Source organism: Mercurialis annua, linkage group LG4 (genome assembly GCF_937616625.2).
Source record: "Mercurialis annua linkage group LG4, ddMerAnnu1.2, whole genome shotgun sequence".
Lineage (NCBI taxonomy): Eukaryota > Viridiplantae > Streptophyta > Magnoliopsida > Malpighiales > Euphorbiaceae > Mercurialis > Mercurialis annua.
This window is the reverse complement of record NC_065573.1, coordinates 28910478-28931657: the sequence shown is the minus strand read 5'-3', so window position 1 is coordinate 28931657 and position 21180 is coordinate 28910478. Positions and strand designations below refer to the sequence as shown.

Sequence of the window (21180 nt, the reverse complement as noted above, 5' to 3'; positions counted from 1 at the left end):
TCTTGGTTCCCCAGTCTTGATGCAATATGTAATGGTGAATCACCCTTTGAATTTGTTTCATGCAGAAGTGTTTGACATGAATTTATTATCTTCTCTGCAATAGGTATTGCTCCATATTTTGCTGCTACGTGAAGAATGGTGTTTTTCTGGTCGGTTGTAACCTGAAGAAGCTTGTGCATATCAGCAGTACTTAAAAGCTCGATGTGTCTGAGATTTCCAGAAACTACGGCTTTGTATAATTCGGGATCCATCACGTTGATCTAACTAATTGTTTGTATCCAACTCATGTTCTTATAGTTATGTAATGCATGTGTGGCTCAGTAACATTCTGCGACAGTGAAGCCAAATTTTACTTTTCTCTTTATATCATTGGAAAGCAAAGTATATAAAGGAAAGAGATTATAGATAATTAAGCAAGGCACATGTTCTTTGTTGATCTTTGTGTGTTGGCTAAAATTTTGAGATCTCTGTATTTTTTATGTCCCTTTTTTAAAGTTTTATCTTTATATATCTAATGTATATTAAATTTTTAAGTCATTTTTTGGATGGAAAAGGAGAGTGCACTACACTCGCCGAGACATGCACGTAAGGCCAAACTTGAAGAAGGGCAAGATAAATACAAATTTAAAGTACATGGATCTATTAAATTAAAGGACTTAACCCATTAATCCAAATTCACTATATCATTTTCTCACGTGGTAATGTTAACAAAATTTGAACACACGTGTAGCGATATCCAAAAAAGAACTTATTAAATAAAATTTGTCAAGTTAAAAGACTTAAGAAATACAAAATTTTGAAAAATAATTAGATAAATAAAAAAATGAAAATATAGGAGCTCCAAAATGAATTTAGCCTTTTGTATTTGAGGATTCTTCGGAGAATGTTGAAATCACCACATAAAATTTAAAAATAATTATAAAACTCTTATAAAAGAATATTTTAGGTTTTGTATATTTTATTGGTTGTTGTATAAATGATATGACACAATAATTACACAAAATAATTACTCTAAACAAAAATATATTATTATATGAATTTGGTATAGCATGTCATTTAAAGATTAAACTAATAAAAATTAAGATACCTACTTTTATTTGTCAATGTCATTATCAACCATATTTAACTACATGAATAAATGACTAATTTTATTGACAATAAATCAAAAACATTAACATGAAACATTGTAACAAGTCATAAGAGTTTAAAAGAAAAGTAGCTAAAAAACCCAGATACTAAATATGAACTTGAGCCAAAGCCAATTGACTAAAGTTCATTGGAGTCATATAAAGAGCATCTCCACTATAAAGGGTATCAGCTAGCAATTGGGAAGCAGCTTGAGATGGATGATACAAGTCCCAGAATAAGTACTCACTCCTATTCCTGCAAAGATTAGGTTTTATAGGTTCATAACATCCATAGTCTCCATTGTAATCTCCTCCAGATCCACAACATGCCTTCTTTATCTCCTTGAAACCTAATAATGACTTCCACATGATCAGTAAAATTAAACATAATTGAGAGTGAATTTCACAACAATTAAAATTAAATTCTTCAAATCTGATTATAATTAATTAATGTTAAAGGTAGATATGCTCACCGAATCGGGAATAGTTGTCAAATAAGTCCATAGTCATGTTATAAACATTTCCAATGGAGTACTTGAGATTTGGCAATTCGGAAGTCAAGTGTTGAAATAGAGTGAGAGTTGTGGTGTGGAAAGCTTGAGCAAATTCATTCAATAGAGGCATACAAACATCACCACCCCCATTTTTTTTGTTAATTGATCTTGCGTACGGACAGCATCCTATTGGCGGAACTCCTAGCACAGCAAATTTCCTTCCACCCATTTTGTACAGTGCCTAATTCCATCACATAAATGAAACAATTTAAATTGAAATCCCTTCAAACAAATTGGCAATTTGTAAACTAGTGCCCGTTAATAGCGAATTAAATAACATCTAATTTTGAACTCCTCAAAAGCAACTTTCTAATTTCTTAAGGAAAAAAAATACTATTGCAAACTAGTCCAAATAACTTTTAATTTATGTTATTTTAGACACAATTTAAAGTCCCAATGAATTTATATCTGCACAATTCTATTGCGTTTGTCATATACATTATATTTTTCAAACTCCATTAATTTGATTTAATATTTTTTTAAAACGTTGCCAAATATATTCAGGATTTGCTTGGAGCATAGCTAATATAACGTGGAACGCTTACGAGTGTAAAAATTTTCATGCATGTCGTTTACATCACCACACCGCGTTCAATACAAATAAGTCATAAACAAATTATATGGCAACGCTCAAAAAGTTATATATAGAACCAAATTGACAAGGCTTAAAGATCATGTTATAATAAAATTAAATTAGAATATTGGGGGTTACTAAACTTGCAAATTATTTCAAAAAGGATACTAAATTTTAATTTATTTTTTAAGGCTACTAGACATTAATTTCTACTCCATAAAAAAAATTCAAATTTTACATATGCGGCCATCTAAGTGGAAAACATGTGTCTCGTCGATAATGTTATCAAATTATGTGTAGATTATTTAATAATGGATACTAGCATTCATGAACTATAATTGGATTGTTGATGTGAAAATTATTCTCTAAATATTCTAATTTGGAAGACCACATTAGTAAAATTAGATTGAAAATACTTTTTCAAAACAAACATTAAAATTTAAAGACCTTAAAAAATACCAACAAATTGTATCTCAAATGTTATAAGCGCTGAACAACAAATTGTCAAGGTTATGGGTTCATTTCTTCCATAAGTGCTCCCCCTCCCTCAATCATAAAAAGAAAACACTTAAAAAAATAAATTAAAGTTTAATAATTTTTGTAAAATAATTTGAAAGTTCAGTAACTCCTAATAGATTTACATGTCATTTAGTTTATTAATTGGAAACTAAACAAAACAAAATAAAATATGACTAGGATAAGTTAAGCACCTTTAGATGGTCACTGTAAGCAGATTGGACAGTAGCCAGTAAGAGTGGCTTGGGTGTGGTACTTTTGTTACGCATATAATCAAAGAACTCGTTAGATCCGAAGCAGAAAATATACAGCGCCTTCGATAGAATTTTAGCTGTATGCCCTGCACCCTTTGCTGCTGTGATATTTCCTATTACTGTTGCAAATTGTTGGATTTGCTTTGTCATAGGTACTACTTCATTCTGCCATTTTGCACCAAATCATGACAAATTAATGTGTTGTTTACATACTTAATATGCATCACCGGACCGGAACCAAAAAAGTGTTTATAATAACACAGGCAAGAAAAACGGCCAGTGACTAAAAAAAAGAGAGAGAATCTAAAAACAAAATAATGTCGTTAGGGATAATTGTTGTTAAAGGAGTGACAACTACAATCTATCTTGTCTTAGATAAATTATACAGTTGTAATTTATTATATAAAATATATTTTTATATGTACTTGTTTGTGAATGTCTTTTGCAATTTAAATTATTAATTAAAAATATGCTATTAATTTTTTTGAAAATAAACTATAATTGATTTTGTTAATTACTATTATAATTATTTATTTATCAATAATATATATATATATATATATATATATATATATATTTCTCTCTTTATATTGTAAATTAATCTACTTTTTTCTTTTTATATTTATTATTATAAATAAATTACTCCCTCTGTCCCATTTCGTTTGTCCACTTTTTATTTTCACACATATTAACAATTTTTTTCTTTTATACCCTTTTTTGATTATTGAGTTAATTTAGAATTACTACTATATTGGAAAAAATATAGTCAATACAATAATGATAACATTAAATGCCAACACAAATGTATTTATTGTACACATTATTTTATAAATTATATCCATTAATATTAAAGGCAAAAGAGAAAAATATGTGTATATAATGCAATTGTGACAATTATTTTGGGACATTTAAATATAGTATAATCAGTGACGAAGCCAGCCCCAAAATTGAGATGGGGCACAAATTTAACTTTTTTAAAAAATAAAATATCATACCTCAAAAAAATACATCAAATAAATAAGTTTTTTCTGATTAACTAAACAATATCATGAAAAATTAATTCGACTTTTTATTTTATTTTATTTTACATGTAATGAATTTGTCTTAATGGAAATAAAAAGTAAAAAGACGCATCAAATTTACTATATTTGAAAAATATTAAAAAAAAGGTATGTTTTTGAATAGAAATACATTGAAAAATTAAAATGAGAGTTTAATTCCAATAGGGCTTATGCAATATGAAAAAAAATTATGTTAATTTATATGATAATTAGGCTTCGATATACACTTCCTAATTTTAATATTATTTTATATTGATCTAAATTGCATATTAGACTTTATTATATAATATTTTGCTACAAAATCTAATGATTTTTCTATCAAATCCAAGTAATGTATTAGATGGTATGTTGCTTTTTACTATTGTGCACAATGATGAAGTGTAATTAACCCATAAACTTAGATTATTAGGCTATGAAATATTTTTCTTTTAATGTGAGGTATGGCCCAGGCACAGCCTGGCCCTACCTTACCTCCGTCTTTGAGTATAATGGACAAATAAAATGGGACAGAGAGAGAGTATATATTAATGAATCACATGACTAATTACCATATTACTAATCATGTGCATCACGAGTAAAATAAAACTAATATTTATTAAATGAGTTAGAATTAGTGCTCATATTTAAAATTACACTAAAATTACTGAAATTAAAAAAAAGAGTTAGATATATAAAAGAGTTAATGAAATGTAAAAAATGAAGGGTGACTGACCCATGCTTTAAATCCAGTATGATCAAGAATTCCAGAGCCAGCAGATGCGAAGTTGACACCTCTTTGAACCTTCTTCTTAAAGTCAATTGATGTATGGTTTAGAAGGTCCAGAAATGCTGGTGGGCTTTTTTTAAATCCAAACATCATTGCTATAACATATCAAAACCAACAAATAGTTATTACACTAAAACAGTACCTTACTTGTTTTTCATTTTGATTATGGTGCTTTAATTTATTTTATTTTAGTGATTAAACTATAATTTTTTAATATATTTTTTTGGTTTATAAAAAATATCAAGTTGTGTTTTGGATGATTATGTGTTTACATAAGATATAAGGTATAATTTGATATAACCGATTATCATATATATATAATTTGGCCAAAATTCACTTAAAAACCTTATGAAGTTACTAAATTAGTAATTCAATGGCTAAACTGAAATGAATTGGAGTGAGGAGTCATACAATTTAAAATAAATGCAAACTACATCAACTTTAGAATCAAATGAGTTGAACTGCTCGCGAGTTACTTGAGATCGACTCGAAAAACATTTAAGCCCGGCTCGAATAATTCGAACCAACCTCGAGTATCAATAAAAAAACTGTAAGGCTCGCGAGTCTAAACGGGCCGCATACACATAAAATAATAATTTGTTTTCTTATTTTATTAACTTTTTATATATTTAAATTTAAGTGTATACCATATCTTATAGCAAAAAATTTAAATACCTAAAAAATCATAATTTTTTTATTTGTTTATTAAATTTGAGTCAAGAATATTGTTCGAGCTCTTGAGCTTCAAAATTTATGCTCGGTTGAGCTTGAGATTTTACAACATACTTGAATTCGAGATAGGACTAATTCGGCTCGGCCCGTCCATTTACACCCCTAAGTAATTAATCATAGATATGGTTCATATTTGTTAAAAATAAATATTCGTTAGACAATATTTTATGTAGATAAATAAATTAAAACCAAAGATAGGTCGTACCTAGTTGATCACCAATGTTGTAACCATTACTAAACCTTCCGGTTGGTCTAGAATGAGGAAAATCAATGCCATTGTAGGGGAAATTAGCCCTTGCATATGAGTTTAAGTAATTATTAGTCCCAATATCAATTGCAGAATCACCAAATATGAAAATCGCCGGTAAAGTCCGTACATAAAATTGAGCAGCAAATGTGGACTTGACAAAGAGCAGAAAACAAGAAAATAAAGCAACATTATGGTTCTTTGCCATAGTTATAGAGCCTTTTAATTCTTGTATTCTCTTTATGATCTCTCACATGTAAATCCTTTTTATTGTCAACAAAGTACATCACATTTTCTTGTTAATATGCATTAAGAAAATTCTTAATAGTTGACAAACAATTTCCTTAGTTGGGCGGATTGCCCAATTGCTAATCTTTATATTAACCTCAAAAGTATCTTATGAAATTAGACTAATGAGTTTTTTCTATTTGTCAACAAGTAAGCAAATGTTATGATGGAGACCCAAAGATAACTATAGAAATGTTAATTGAAAAGGTTAAAGTTTTTTGCGGTTAAGAAGTCTTTTACATAAGGTTTAATTTTGCTAAAAAGTAAATTTTGTTGATGTTTTAAAAATCTATCAAAATCTTTTAAAAATTATAAATTTATCTCACTTTGATCAATTTAGTAAAAGTCTATTCAATTTTCCAAAATCGATTTGATATTTTCTGAAAGTAATTATTTTTTTGAGAATAATAAAAATTTCATTAATAGAGAAATAAAAATACAACTTGATCAAATATTGAATAAATCAATACATTCAAGAAGTACAATAATAGAACATCAGTAAAATAACAGAAAACCATATCTAATTTCTTCAATCGCATTGACGGAGCTCTTTGAATATGCAACTCGGCGATCCGTCCACTCCACTCGAAGGTTATTTTAAATTACAAATCGACTCTTTGGTCTTTGAATGAGTCCGATTGAGAGAATATTAAAAATAAGATTTCTACTGATAGCACTTTAGATCTACACTCCGTAAATAATTCCATCAGGGAAATAGCAAAACCCATAAAGGGTAAGAACCAGAACTCCACAAAGGAAGACAAAACATCCATAAAGGAAGAAATAAAATATCAAGAGATATCAGATCTGTGATTATTGACGCAAAATAAACTAAATACGAGATTTGAACAGAAAACGAGAAGGTAGAGAGGTGATTTTGAACCAAAAAATGGCCAAAATCACCTTCCTTTTGTTGCGGCTAGGGTTTAAGAAAGAGAGAGTTAAGAGAGATATTTTCTGAAAGTAATTTATCTTTCCAAATTGGTAACTCTTTTTTTTTTTGAGATAAAAAGTTCTATTAATCAAAAGCTGATTGATCAGCCAATACATAGAATTTGATAATCGGAGGGACATGCCCCAACCAATTAGATAAACTAAAATAGTCATATGCTACCACATGAGATTTTCTATTAAAACAACATTTATGCATCTCAATTAAGGTAAAGTAGTCATGTGCTATCAAACTGATAATATTACAAAGCAAAGAGTTGTTGTTGAAAACATCCATTACAACCTTTAAAATAAAGGGAATTAGATTAGCTTCGCTCGCCATGATATTACTACCTTTAATCGCACGACTACTAGAGCTAGCAGCTATAACTTCATCGTTAAAGTCTTTGATCACATCTTCTGTGACATATCTCTTCTCTTGAACATTAAAGACATCATCGATATTGACGCAAAACATACCGATATTTGATGAAATCCGTCGTAAGATGGTGGCTCTAATTGTTTTAGAGATCCAAGTCGCTTGCATCGCAAAAAACAATTTCATCTCTAACGATGAAAATAAACTATTCTTAATTTCGATTAGATCAGATCTAATGAAATTAAGATACTAGAATAAAAAATAATTTCTAGATCTAGACCATAAATGGCCAAAAAAGAAATTTTATTCAAAATTAAAGATAAAAACTATGAAGAACGCTAAATAGACTGAATATGAGAGATTAGGGAGGTGATTTTAGGCCAAAAACGGCCAAAAACCACCTCCCAAATGACAAAAAGAAGAAAACTTACTAGGGTTTGAGAGGTTTCTCAAAGAGAGAGACGGCTAGAGTTTTTTTCTTAAATTGGTAACTCTTACTCTCCAATTTTCCAACGTTTAAATATTGTGGAAGCACAATTAAAACAATTTGAAAATTGAATCGATTTTTATACTCATTAAAAAATTTAGTTTATTTAGTAGTAATTATGTTAGCTACTTATAATATCCTTATAAAATTATTAATGGATTTATTTTTTATGTATTTTTATTAGTTCAAAATTCAAAATAATTTATAAGGTAAATATACAGTTACTTTCAATATTGGAGCAATTAAAGAAACATTAATTATTATTACTGGTCAAATCAATTTAGTAAACAAATGATTATTGTTTTACATTATGTTGATAAAAAAAGGTGTCATTAAGCGATTTCTTGTTGCTGTACATGTTTTTGATTCATTGTCTTCGTCATAAAATGCAAAAATTGATTTATTGTTTGGTAAAATAATTTTGTCAAGGTTGAGAGGGCAAGGCTGTGTTTTTTTTTTTTTTAATTCTGAAAAAGAAAATTGCGGTGAACGTGGATCGAACACGTGACCTTCAGATCTTCAGTCTGACGCTCTCCCAACTGAGCTATCCCCGCAGTTGATTAATTTGTAAGGCTTCAAATGTATACCACGAAAATGTTCTAATCAGCTTCAACCTAGGTAGCACGGAAACGGAAACGGAAACGATATGAAACGGACACAGAAAAACAAAAGTTTTTCAAAATGAAGGACACAACGTGGGGGAAACGTATAAATAACAAAAAATTAGGGATATATTTAATTTAAATATTTATGATAATTAACAAAATAATAAATTTTAATATACTAAATATTTAAAATTTTATAAATATATAAAAAATATAAAATATGTGGGCAATGCGAATGTAAAATTTATAGATAACTAGTTAGATTTTTTTATTTGTGGGTAATAATTTTAATTTTTTTACAAATTTTTATTTTTTTTATATACGGAAACGGCCCGAAACGTTTCGTACGGGTGTTCAAGAGTTTCCAGTTTCCGAAACGTTTCCGAAACGGGAAACGCAACTTTATCGAAGTTTCCGTGCTTATTAGGCTTCAACTAATTCATGTTACCTTTTTGGAAACTATTGGAAGCGCAGAGATAACTTTTGAGAAATTAGGTGAAGTTGCTTATAACCGGACAAGATTTGAATCAAGCAAATGGTATTAAATGAGCTGCTTATAAAGTACTATTGCCCACCTTAAGATTTATATTTTATTAATTTTGCTCATTTTATAAATATTTAATACAATCTTGTCCATATTATAAAACATTTCTAGGTTATTGGAGGTTGGGATGACTTATTGAGGAGAGTGTATTCTTTTGTAGAACCACAATATTGCTGATTTGAATGATGATATACCCTTTTGAATGGAAGATCAAAACGTAAAGTCAACAATGTCACAAACTTGTATTGTTATCGAGTTAAACTATTCTATTGTTTTAATATGCAACTTCTGAAATCGCACTACGTTGATGCTTGAATTTAAGTGAAATAACTACCGAGTTGTTTCTTTGTATGACATCCTTAATTTAAGTGATATTTTCTCATCTTAAAAAAAGAATTAATTAGTCCATCTTATTGAAATTTACCTCCTGGATTTTTCATTAGTGGAGCTAAAGCTACTCGATGCTTACATTTTTGATATGAGATTTTCTATTGAATTTTCCTTGTTGCACTACGTTGATGATCTTGTAAATGAACCGATTGTTCTAAAGAAGCGCATGATATATATATCTTTTAGTTTATTTGCTTGTGAAATTAGAAGTGACATTACATACTAGAGGGGTGTTTGGTTCAACTTTTTGAAGGAGCTTTTAGCTTTTGCTTTTCAAAAAGCTCTACTAAAGTGTTTGGTGAGAATTTTTTTAGAGCTTTTCGGAGCTTTTTGAACCTCCAACAGCTGCTGTTTGAAAAGCTTCATTTTGGAGCTTTTTGCCAACAGCTGATAGTTGTTTCAGTATTTTTAATTATTTAGACAAAATTATCCCTATTAGAATAAATCGTATTTTTAATATATAAAATTATTTAAATTATTTTTAAATACTCTAATCATTTATAAATTATATACAATTATTTTATTTATATTAAAACAACTATAATTTACTAATTCTTTTTGAAAAATTGATTATAAATTTATCAAATAAATATCTAATTAAATTTAAATTAAATATTGCTTTTTATAAAAAAAATAATTATTAATATTTTCATTAAATAATATAAGATATAATATATTTATAATTTAATAATTAAAAATAAAAATTATGCCTTTTACGGTCATTTTGTATATAAACAGCTACAATTAATTAAATCTCACCAAACACGTATAGTCTATCAGCTATCAGCTACCAGCCAACAGCTAACAGCTATCAGCTACCAGCCAACAGCTAACAGCTATCAGCCACCAGCTACAAGAAACAGCTGAACCAAACAGGCCTTACAACTCCATGTGTTGTAGAATTTTCAACAATGAAGTAGTGAAAAATCGATTACGAAACCGAACAAAAAATCAGCTTTTGAATAATTGTTTAGTTAAGATAAAAGTTCAAAAGGTGTCAATTTCCATTAGTTGGTTGGTTAATATGGTAAAATTATGTATATACAAAAAAAAACAAATTAATCACCGATAACAAGTTCAATTTTTATATTTCATAATAACTTCACTAGATTATCAGGAGTTATTTTTAACATACTTGATTTTTAAATTTATTTACATATTTTTTACCTATCTTTTCATAATTTCCATCGGTACTTTTTTTACAAACATATTTATAAAAATATTTTACTATAAATAAAAATGTTAAACTCCTTTTAGGTCATTTTATACATACACAGTCGCATCTTTCTCTACTTCGCTTCCTTTCAAAATTCTCCTTTTTTTCTTCGTTTCTTTCGTTCGCCTATTTTTCTCAACTTTCTCTTCCGTTCGAATACTTCCGTCGTACATCGCTTTATTCCATCTCACCGTTGCGGGTCCCTGTATATTTCTCGTCGTGATTTTCTTGTTGTTGTGTTTTTTCGGTAAATTTATCATCGTTGCGATTCTTTCATTAATTTTCTCGTCACCGAGTTTCTTTCGATGGATTTTTCAATATCACTTTTAGATTTTTTTAGACGTTTTAGATTTTTTTATAATTTAGATTTTTTGTAAATAAATTATTGCATATCTATTATTTTTTATTTATAAAATTATTTTACTGTTCATATAATTATTTTGTTTTTTTTTGTTCATAGATTTGTTTTTTTATTTTGATGCTACTGATTTTGTAAACAACAAAATGATTTATGGTATATTTGCAGTGTTTTTATGGTGTTTTTATATTATAGTGTATTTTTTGTGTATCTATATTATTCTTGTGTTTTTATAGATTTTTTATGGTGTATTTACAATGTTTTTAAAATATATACTATAAAATACTACTTATACATCATAGTATACACTATAAAAACACCATATTTACACTAAAAACACCATAAATATACAATAAAAATATCATAGTTACACAATAAAAACATCATAGTTTCACTAAAAAATACCATAGATACACTATAAAAACACAATAGTTACATTAAAAAACACGATAAAAAACAAAAACAAAACAATAGAAAAAAATTATAAAAAGAACATAAATCATTAAAAAAAGATTTTTTTTGAAATTAAAAAAAGTAAAAATGAAGGTACTGCCTGAAAATATGTTTAAAAATAATATAAAATTAAAAATGACATAGAAAATAATGTATTAATTAAAATAAACTACTTATAATACTACATTAAGATAATTGTACAGAGTATTATTTATAATTATGTAGATTACTAATTAAAATAAACTTTTTAAAATATTTAATTATTACTATTTATAATTGTGTAGATTACTAATTAAAATGAATTATTTTAAATATTGAATTATTACTAGTTTAATTAATATTTATTCATCTAAAATTCTAACTAACGTAAACTACTTCTAATAAATAATATTTTAACTATAATATGATATACTTTATTTATATTTTTTACAGATAAAATAAACTACTCCTAATTAACTACCATTTTAATCTCATTTTGATATTTATACTTAAATACAATACATAATTATAAAACTAGTTATTAATTAAACATAAATATATTTACCATAATCTACAGTTATAATTATTTGACGACTCACACTACGAGCCACATGTGAAACATGACGTGAAGCGACAGTAAAGAAAAAGATGTATTTGATAATGTTGTAATGAGCCAATCGTACAACGATTTCACAATATAAAACCGCGTATATAGAGAATAATTATGAAGCGATGCTTGTAGTTACTTTTATTTATGACTTCATTAATTTTTATGTGTTTCCACGGAATCATTTTTCCGGGCTAGTGTCCATAGTTACGCTTTAAGCCCCGCCAAAGTGCTGAAGTTGACGGGGCTGACGAATGGCCTTTCTCCATAAAGAAGAGTTGCGGCTGAAAAATTGGTAGCAGCCTGAGATGGATGATACAAATCCCAGAACAAATGCACCGCACGATTGTCGCACAGGTTTGACATTTGTTCTTTATTACAAAACCCTTCACCATTATCATATCCTGATCCGCAACAAGCTTTCTTTGTCTCATTGAAACCTGGCGAAAGAACATTTAATTCGCTTAATAGTATAATATTTCAATTTATTCAGATGTAAAAATGAAATGAGAAACAATAGAATGAAGGCAATACCAAGAAGTCGATAATTCTTGAGGACGGATCTGGTCATCGAATAAATATTTGCGAGAGAATAGTGAAAATCTGGAAATTGTGAGCTCATATTGCGGAAGATAGAATTAACAGTGGTGTAGAAGGCTTTAGAAAATTGATTCATTTCCTTCATACAACCTCCTGAACTTTTGTTCAGAGCCCGGGAGTAAGGACAGCAGCCGAGTAATCCTGATGGAATTATTCCAAATTTCCTAGCTCCCATATCATACAAATTCTGCCAACCATTTTAAACAGCTACAATCAATAAACTAATGTCAAATGGCAAACGATGTCTATTCTATAATAAATATGGACAATTCTATTAGTTTTTTTTTTTTTGTAATATTTTAATTTGTAAAATCATTACAATTTTACTCAATTCTCAATTTTACATAGCTAATTTTCTTTTTTCTTTGAATATAAAATATTTAGTTTGAACAATAGTTTATCTGATTTAACACGTTATAATCCACGGATTTTGTAAATAGTACGGTAAATCTATCACATCCATTTCTTTCTTTTTATTCAATTTTTATTTCAATTTAAAATCGACTAAAATTGTTTTAATTTTGTTGAATTGTGACATTATAAGAACTTTTAGGCACAAAAAAATATCTACCAACACTACGGTTCATTTGTGAGATATATCATGATCTTGAAACTATGCTACATCTAAATTTTATTTTCGAATGTTGCTTGATATATTCATAATTTGTTTGGTGTCAATATAGCACAATATTTTATACACTAAGATATGATAATTTTTATACGTATAGACATATTAAATAAATATAAAATTGTAGCACATCAGATTTAAATGGATTTATGTAATTTGACAATTCACGAATAACTGCAGATATTTTGGTGAGCGTTCATAAGTTTAGTCTTTATCGACATTGTTAATTTATAGTCATAAATTAATGGAATATTAAAAATGAGATGGTTGAGTTATATATGACCTTTAAATGAAATTGGTAGGCTGAGTGGAGACTAGACATGAGATCGTGCTTGGTTAAGTTGAGTTTCAATCGGAAGTTATCAAGAATGTCATTTGATCCGAAGCTTAAGAGGAAAATTGAGTCTGAAAGAAATTCATAAGTTCCCTTTTCACCTTTCAGTTCACTTATATTCTGTCTCACTAATGAAAACTGTTGAATCTGCTCGCTCATTGGTACCACTTTTTTCTGCAATTTGCATATTCATTTTCACCAATTTGTTAAATAATAATCAACACAAATGTAACATAAAAAATATAAATTATTTTGTCCTAGTGTACACTACCAAAATTATATCACTGGGTGGGTGTAAATAGACTATTTTTTTTCTTTCGAAAAGTGACATTTTTTTTATTTGGTTTATTTTAAAGAATTAATCAATAATTTTTCTTAATAAAACATAAAAGAGTGGTACTTCACTAATTAAATAAATATAAAATATCATTATGACTGTAACTTTTATATTAAATAAAGATGAGAATTAATACGATTAGATAGGGATAATGTAAGATTTTTTAATTTAATAAAACAAATCTGAATCTAATGATTCGCCGTATATTTCGAATCACTGATTTTCCATTATAATGAAAAATAAAAAAATAAAACTCACCCATATTTTTCCAGTTTCATCAAGAATACCGGAGCCACCAGATCCAAAATTGACCCCTCTTAATATTTCATAGCTATAATTACAAGCAAACATGTTGTTGACAAGGTACAAATACGGATGTGGGCTGCTTTCATATCCTAACAATAGCATTGCTGTTCCCACAAATTATACAAACAAACACAATCAAGTAAAACAATTGATTTCCTATAAAAAAAAATTGAGATTTTGCCTGTTTTAAGGTCATTTTCATTAATAACCCCTCAATTTCCATCTCTCTACCACCATAGTCTAAAATTTTACTTATCCTCAAACTTCTATTTCGCAACTTTATGGTTCCTGATATAATCCCATTTTTATTAAACATTAATAACTTGTCGGGTTTTATTTGTCTCGTTACATTAGTGTATTGACTATCTATTGATAGTCAAATAGAACTTCACTTGGCCGTCATATTATTAAATTTTAACGGAAACGAGATTAAAAAAATGTCAGAAATAATACTGATATACAAAGTAAAAGTGTAGGGACAATGTAGTTACTAACTAAAGTTTAGGAAACTACGGTGCTTAGAGAGACGAAAGTTGAGAAATCATCAGTGAAAATTATGGAGTATTTGATAATAATGAAAACATACTAAGTTGATCAGCCAAGTTGTAGCCATTGCTGAACCTGCCAGTGGGTACTGAACCAGGAAAATCAATTCCATTATAAGGCATATTAGCAAGAGCAGTTGTGCCATTCAAATAATTATTAGTCCCAACATCAACTGTTGAATCACCAAATATGTATATAGCTGATGGTCCTGCTGCCCAAACCAGTCCCACGCATTTAACTATAATAACTGCCAACAAAACATAAATACTTGCTGCCATTTTTAAATGAATGAAATTGTGTATTGGTCTTATAACTTAACTTAGAATTTGATAATTATTTATAGGGAAGTAAAAAGAAGTCAAAATTAGTGATTATTAAAAGATAGTAACTAGGAGAAGTAGCACTATTTTCTTGACGGATTAAACTGTGAATTATTCGCATAGTAGCATAGGAAATACAACAACTCTTGTCAAAACGTAATCAGCATTATTCTGAAGTTTTAAAATTCTATTTTCTTTAGTGACTTGTCAATTTTATGTCGTCAGTGGTTTCATTATAGTACTATGTTGGCAAATAAAAAAATATTTTCGTATTGCATCACTCCGACAAGATTTGGTTTCTTTGTTTTTGGATTTCAGCTCAAAATGTAATCATATTGATTGAAATAGTTTAACAGGATCTATGTGGAATAATACCATTTGACATTCCTTCCTATTGTTAGATGGAAAAATCTATGTGGAATAATAGCATCAAACCAATGCACTCACTCTTTCTAAAATTGAACCAACGCATTGTTCTCTAGTTCTTAGCATCATACACCAAATGCAAACACAGATTAAGTCTATCCTTAACACCATCACAAATACACAATCATCAACAAATCCGTGCACATCTCAAAAACACGAAAAAAGGCGGAACTTCCGTCTAGAAAATAAGACATCACATCAAATCTAGATGAGCAAATAGTTTCAGAAACAATAAGAATTGCTCATTTCCTGCATAAATGGTAAATGCTGTTGACATATTACAAGGCTATCAACAAGAAAGCATCTTCATGTCCAACAATCGGTCACCAAAGCATGTAACTGGCGCAAATTAAACGAAAAGATGACAATTTCAATCACAAAAACAAAAAGAAAATGCCACTACAGGCAGCATCAACGGTCACAAAACTTGAGTGTTCTTGGCCTATAAATCTATGGTATTATATCTAAACTTGGCATGAAGAACACCCTTAGATTCTCCACCAATAACAATTAGGTTCCACTTAAGACAAATTCTGCCCAACTTTATCCAGAATATATCCGATAACTGTCAATAGCTAAAGCCAGAAAGTTATATCCAAACAAAATGAACTAGGTGCATGTGAAGCAACTCAAGCCGAGTTTATTGCATAAAAACGATGAAGCAAAAATTGAACAGGACACATCCAAATATCATAACTTGGTCATTCATTAAACAAAATCATACTCATGATTTGAAAAGCATTTTGAAAAAAGTGAAATCATGTCAAAGTTTTATGATTTTCTATACAACACCTGAAAGAAATGAAACTCGTTGTAAAGCAACCAAATAATATAGCAAACAACTGGCGTCTAGATCCAACTGATAATACCCAATATTTCCCACTATGACAAGGAACACATCAACAATTCAGGTCTCATATATTCAAAGCTAACTTTGCAAAACCAACACAAGGCATTACACTTAAAAGGCGTAAGAATTGTTTAAAAAATAAAAAAGCTAGTAAATGTTAAACTCAAATGCTGTCAACCCTCAAAATCATATCAAAGCCGGATGTTTTACATATTGGTATCAAGGCAAAGAAGCCAGCAAGGACATTAAAAGGATACAGAAAGTAAATAAAAAAATAATCATCTTATCGCCTCTATAATGAATGATATTTATAATCTTATGTTCTTAAAATTATTTATGAAATTTAAGGATGAAGACTATCCAAAATTTAACAAATTGCTACATCTAAGAGAACAATGTGGTTGGGTAGTACAAGCAGATAATAAATATATTCTTAACATGACCTGCCAATAAGGTATGCAAACTTTTTTAAAAGATGATTAGTAATATTCAGCATCATACTTCATTGCAAATTTTCATTAGTATTTTGTAAAGCAGATAGTGCATCAAATATCCCGTCCGACTTTCATCTTAGAATCAGGTATCCAGTCTTTATTCCTCATGATCTACTGAACAACTCTTAATCAAACCTGAAGTGGCCAATCTCACTGACGTACATGCTCCAGATACAAAGCTAGTTGTAGCAGGCATTAGCCTCAGCTTTGCTATGATCACCCTCCCTTAACAAACTATCTACCCCAGCCATTAGCCTTACTTCATAAGAAACATATATGCACATCAATTATGAGGGAGGATGATTGGTATAATCATCAAGGTCTAATTGGACGCATAAAAGAACTACCTGAGAGGCCAGAATCATAAACCAATGTCAAATTATACCATTGGGACAGGCAAACATAGTATAAATGAAGGTCCAGCTATACCACGAAGAGAAACAACAAGAGGTATAAATCAAGATGACAGCCTACGGAGGACACGTGAAAGTAGCAAAAATAGCAGAGCTTGATAAAAAGAAGATTTAAATCTTAAAATTAGATCTTAATAAGATCACAACATAAATATTGGCGATAACCTCCTCAAGAATTTTAATCTCAATAAGAATTAATAACATAAATACTGGCAATATAACCCCACAAAAATATTTGGTATGCTAGATAAACAATAAGATCAACCATCTCATAGATTCAACAAAATAAAATTGAATAACTGATCTTGAGCACACCAAACAAAACCTAATAGAAAGTTAAAAGAATTGATTCCTGCAGTGAACACTAAGACTTCATGATGCAACATCAATAAACACATTTTGAAATTAAAGTATCTTTAATCCTTATCCTCAGTTTTATAATTCTTCTCTTGTGCCGTGCACTCTAGTCAGATCATCAACATCTCATGCCATGCATAATGTAATCATCGGCTTCAGCTAGTTACCAACATAATACAGTAAGAACAACTAATTATATCAAGCAACTGAGAACAAGACAATAGTATAAATTAGGTTCGTAAAAATTCCCACATACTACTAAAATAAAAAAAGCTCATAAATCAAACCTCAAACAAAAATCTGCCCAACATGCAGTAACAATCCTACGAGTATAGTCTCCTGTAAACTGCTTCAGGCAGCTCTCTTGACCTTCTTTTGCTTAACACCATCCTCAACCTTCATTTTCTCTACTTTTTTCTTTAGCTTGTGATCGCCGTCTTTTTTCAGTTTAGTTTTCTTCAACTTCTTCTCCGCTTTCTCTTTATCTCCTTTCTTTCTCTTCTTACCATCCAATCTATCACCACCCATCATAACTTCATCACCATCAACATTACCGACATCTCCCTCACCATCAGCCACCAATAAATCATCATCGACAACCCCATCATCCGCAATAATATCAGTATCCATATACCTTATCTCATGTATCCTACCTTTCTTTTTCCCCACTTTCTTCTCCTCCTTAACATTCTTTTCCTCCACTTTCCCCTCGTTTTCCTCCTTCTTCGCTCCCCCTTCAATCTTCAATTTGAAATCGGGCAGCGCCTGATAAACCGGTAAAGCCAAACTATCAAGCAATTTCAAATGAAAGGACCTAACACCACCCCATTTTTTCGGCACAATCTCAGCAATCCCATCAATAGCAGCCACAACATTGCTCACTAACACCTCTCTACCCGTCGAAACCCTCCCGACTTTCACCACACTACAAGTCCCACTTCTTAAAAACAACAAACCCGACCCACAAGCATTCTCAATCTGCTCTTTCCAACTCTTATGCTTCAAATCAACACCAACGGGTATCTTTTTCTTCTTAAAAAACTGCTTCCCTAACATCTTAGGCAACAAGGGAAGAACCCTTTTATCAGCAAGAAACATATCATAAGAATCACAAAGCTTCCTTTTTGCCTCGAAAGGACGATAATCACTCTTCAACTTAGAAAGCTTGATAATTTTCGATATGGGTATGTTATCATTCTCAATCTTTTTCTTGGCTGCATCCTTAGTGAGACCCGACTTGGGTCTATCATCAATGATTAAACAGAGCTCAGAGTTGTCGTTTTGAGGGTGGATTAACGGGTTTGGAAGGGGAATTTTGAAGGGATTCGTGCGATTAAAAGTACCCTTTTGTGGGATTTTCTTTAGGGTTAAGATTAAATAAAGAAATTCATCATGTTCAAGAAGCTGTGGCTTTTCAGTTTGTGATTTTGTAGCTCGCCATTTCAGTAGAGAATTTACTGCTTTCTCTACTGTTTTGGGGCTTACACCTGAAGATGGTGCGACGGCTTCGGAGGCCATTAGTTGAGTGAGATTGAGAGTTAGAGAGTGTGTACCTTGCCTGGTTTCGGCGTCTGAAAAGTATCAAAAACGGTGTTACAAGCAAGGAGGAAAATGAGGTGTTTAAGAATTATTAGGGTTTAAGGAGGAGGAGAAGTGTAAAGACGATGTCGTTTCTTATCTTTATATATTCGTATGTATTTATTTCTTTTTTATGAAAATTTATAGAAAAAGATTCATTTATGCCCCTAAGATTCGATTTCAGGATCAAGAAAGCCTCAACTTTCAGTAAGGTTCAAATATGCCCCAACGTCTTAAAAAATAAACAATCAGGCCCCCATTTTGACTTATAAGTGAGACGTTAGGGTATAATTATTACCTCTAGCTCAGTTGGCTAAGAGTGAGGCATCAAGTTCAAGGGGGCGTGGGTTCGAATCCCCTCATGGACAAAAGAAGATGAAGATATTTGGAGGAAGGTACGAAGCGTCAGAAGCAAGCGGCTGCGGCATCGTCCGCCATGTTTGGCGAGCTCGGAATAGCGATGTATTCAACGTAAACGATGTGGATGGTGTGAATGGCGTTTAAATTTGTAAATAGTAGTATATCTATAGTTTGTTTGTAATAGTGTAATTTTATCTCTGTTAAAAAAAATTGAGGAGCCTGATTGTTCATATTTCAAGACAATGGGAGATATTTAAACTTTTTCGAACGTTGAGAGTTTATTTCATTCTGGAGCCCACATCTTTAGAGCATAAATGATCCTTTTCCCACATTTATATATTTGTAATTTTGTATGTTGTTGAAAATTCTAATAGAGAATTGTTTGTTTCCTGTTTTTGGTCAACTATAATTAATTTTGTTCTTGTTGTAATTTTTATTAATTAATTATTTTAAATTTGGTGGATATATTTCGTGAATTTTAATTGTATACCAGTATCATTACTAAGCTTCACGCGTAGCGCGTAATGTAGGATATTGAACTTGGTAGTTCACTGAATTATGCCACTATTACATAAAGGGTATTAAGATTAAAATCATTAAAAACGGTTCTAAGGGAGCTTATCGTCTTACAAAAAGGTCATAAAGTTTATCGTAAATTACAAAAAGGGTATTGAGTTATTCCCTTTGTAAAAAAGGATAATTAGTTATACATCAATTTATAATTCTGGCAATGCCACGTAGGACAAAACGCAAAATGTTTAGCGTGTTTTTCATACCCAATACTTTACGCATCAAATGCATAATAAAAACAAAATTGAAGGTTTTCATATTCTCAGTCAGACTACTTTCTGTAACTCTTTGTTCTAAATCAGTTCCACCTTCATAGACTTTCTCAAGAATTCATTATATTGCTTTCCACATATCCAACAAGCATATTTAAAGTGACATAACGAGTGCCCGTGTAGTATCACATGGTCTTGTAAGATTAGTTCTCTGATTCTTACCTCTTTTTGGGATAATCTCTCCACTTTCTAATTGTTATAAGATAAGTTCATGTTGCTTCTGTTGCAGTAAGTCTCTTCTTTTACAAGAAACACCGACTAATCTGATAATCATACTTGTGCAAATGAAAAAAAATCACAAACAACTTGAATGTTCTTAGCAACAGAAATAATAACCAATTGCAACTGATGGAAAAAACAATGAACATATAAGGCGTATTCTTATTTTGAATAAGTATCTTCAAACCATTAAATTTTACTCTCATGTTTGATGCTTCATCATATGTTTAACCTCGCAACTTAGAAAATGATAAACCATGACGAGCAAACAATGCATCCAATGCAACTTTCAATGAGCTTGATGGTATGTCACTTACATGCTCAATAGCAAGAAATATTTCAATAACTTCACCTTCGTTATTCACAAATCTCAAAACTACTGCCATTTGCTCCTTTATTGATTTATCTCGAACCTCATCAACAAGTAAGGAGAAATTCTTATCTTCAAGCTCTGTAAAAATGGTCAGTGTTGTCTGTGAAGTACAACCATTAGCCATATCTTT

The 21180-nt window shown here is 30.0% G+C and overlaps 3 protein-coding genes and 1 non-coding gene across 5 annotated transcripts; all 4 read right to left on the bottom strand.

The window, feature by feature from the left end:
- Nucleotides 1–1157: 1157 nt before the first annotated feature.
- LOC126676856 (GDSL esterase/lipase At4g16230-like) lies at nt 1158–4945 on the bottom strand. Its single transcript, XM_050371170.2, has 4 exons — nt 4799–4945; nt 2966–3190; nt 1601–1862; nt 1158–1477 (listed from the first exon to the last, which is right to left on the bottom strand). The coding sequence occupies exons 1-4, from the start codon at nt 4943–4945 to the stop codon at nt 1236–1238; spliced, it is 876 nt and encodes a 291-aa protein (XP_050227127.1). The 3' UTR covers nt 1158–1235.
- A 3451-nt stretch (nt 4946–8396) lies between these two features.
- On the bottom strand, nt 8397–8469 carry TRNAF-GAA (transfer RNA phenylalanine (anticodon GAA)). The gene has a single exon. It is a non-coding gene; the product is annotated as a tRNA-Phe (tRNA).
- Nucleotides 8470–12097: 3628 nt separating this feature from the next.
- Nucleotides 12098–12899, bottom strand: LOC126678538 (GDSL esterase/lipase At2g23540-like). The gene is made up of 2 exons (XM_050373433.2): nt 12602–12899; nt 12098–12507 (listed from the first exon to the last, which is right to left on the bottom strand). The coding sequence occupies exons 1-2, from the start codon at nt 12840–12842 to the stop codon at nt 12275–12277; spliced, it is 474 nt and encodes a 157-aa protein (XP_050229390.2). The 5' UTR covers nt 12843–12899; the 3' UTR covers nt 12098–12274.
- A 3916-nt stretch (nt 12900–16815) lies between these two features.
- LOC126677887 (putative ribosome biogenesis protein C8F11.04) lies at nt 16816–19327 on the bottom strand. Of its 2 annotated transcripts, none has more exons than XM_050372704.2 (2): nt 17966–19327; nt 16816–17255 (listed from the first exon to the last, which is right to left on the bottom strand). In XM_050372704.2, the coding sequence occupies exon 1, from the start codon at nt 19194–19196 to the stop codon at nt 18030–18032; it is 1167 nt and encodes a 388-aa protein (XP_050228661.1). In that variant the 5' UTR covers nt 19197–19327; the 3' UTR covers nt 16816–17255; nt 17966–18029. The 2 variants fall into 2 exon arrangements, with proteins under 2 accessions (XP_050228661.1, XP_050228660.1); XM_050372703.2 differs by lacking the exon at nt 16816–17255 and adding an exon at nt 17470–17837.
- Between the last annotated feature and the right edge of the window lie 1853 nt (nt 19328–21180).

Bases quoted from the DNA above. Each gene is read 5' to 3' on its own strand.
- LOC126678538 (XM_050373433.2), bottom strand. From the start codon at position 12,842: ATGGGAGCTAGGAAATTTGGAATAATTCCATCAGGATTACTCGGCTGC. The intron at 12,508-12,601 runs GTATTGCCTTCA...TTCTTTCGCCAG, and splicing joins CAAGAATTATCGACTTCTTG to GTTTCAATGAGACAAAGAAA.
- LOC126677887 (XM_050372704.2), bottom strand. From the start codon at position 19,196: ATGGCCTCCGAAGCCGTCGCACCATCTTCAGGTGTAAGCCCCAAAACA.
- LOC126676856 (XM_050371170.2), bottom strand. From the start codon at position 4,945: ATGATGTTTGGATTTAAAAAAAGCCCACCAGCATTTCTGGACCTTCTA. The intron at 3,191-4,798 runs GTCAGTCACCCT...GCAAAATGGCAG, and splicing joins ATACTGGATTTAAAGCATGG to AATGAAGTAGTACCTATGAC. The intron at 1,478-1,600 runs GTGAGCATATCT...AGTCATTATTAG, and splicing joins TGACAACTATTCCCGATTCG to GTTTCAAGGAGATAAAGAAG.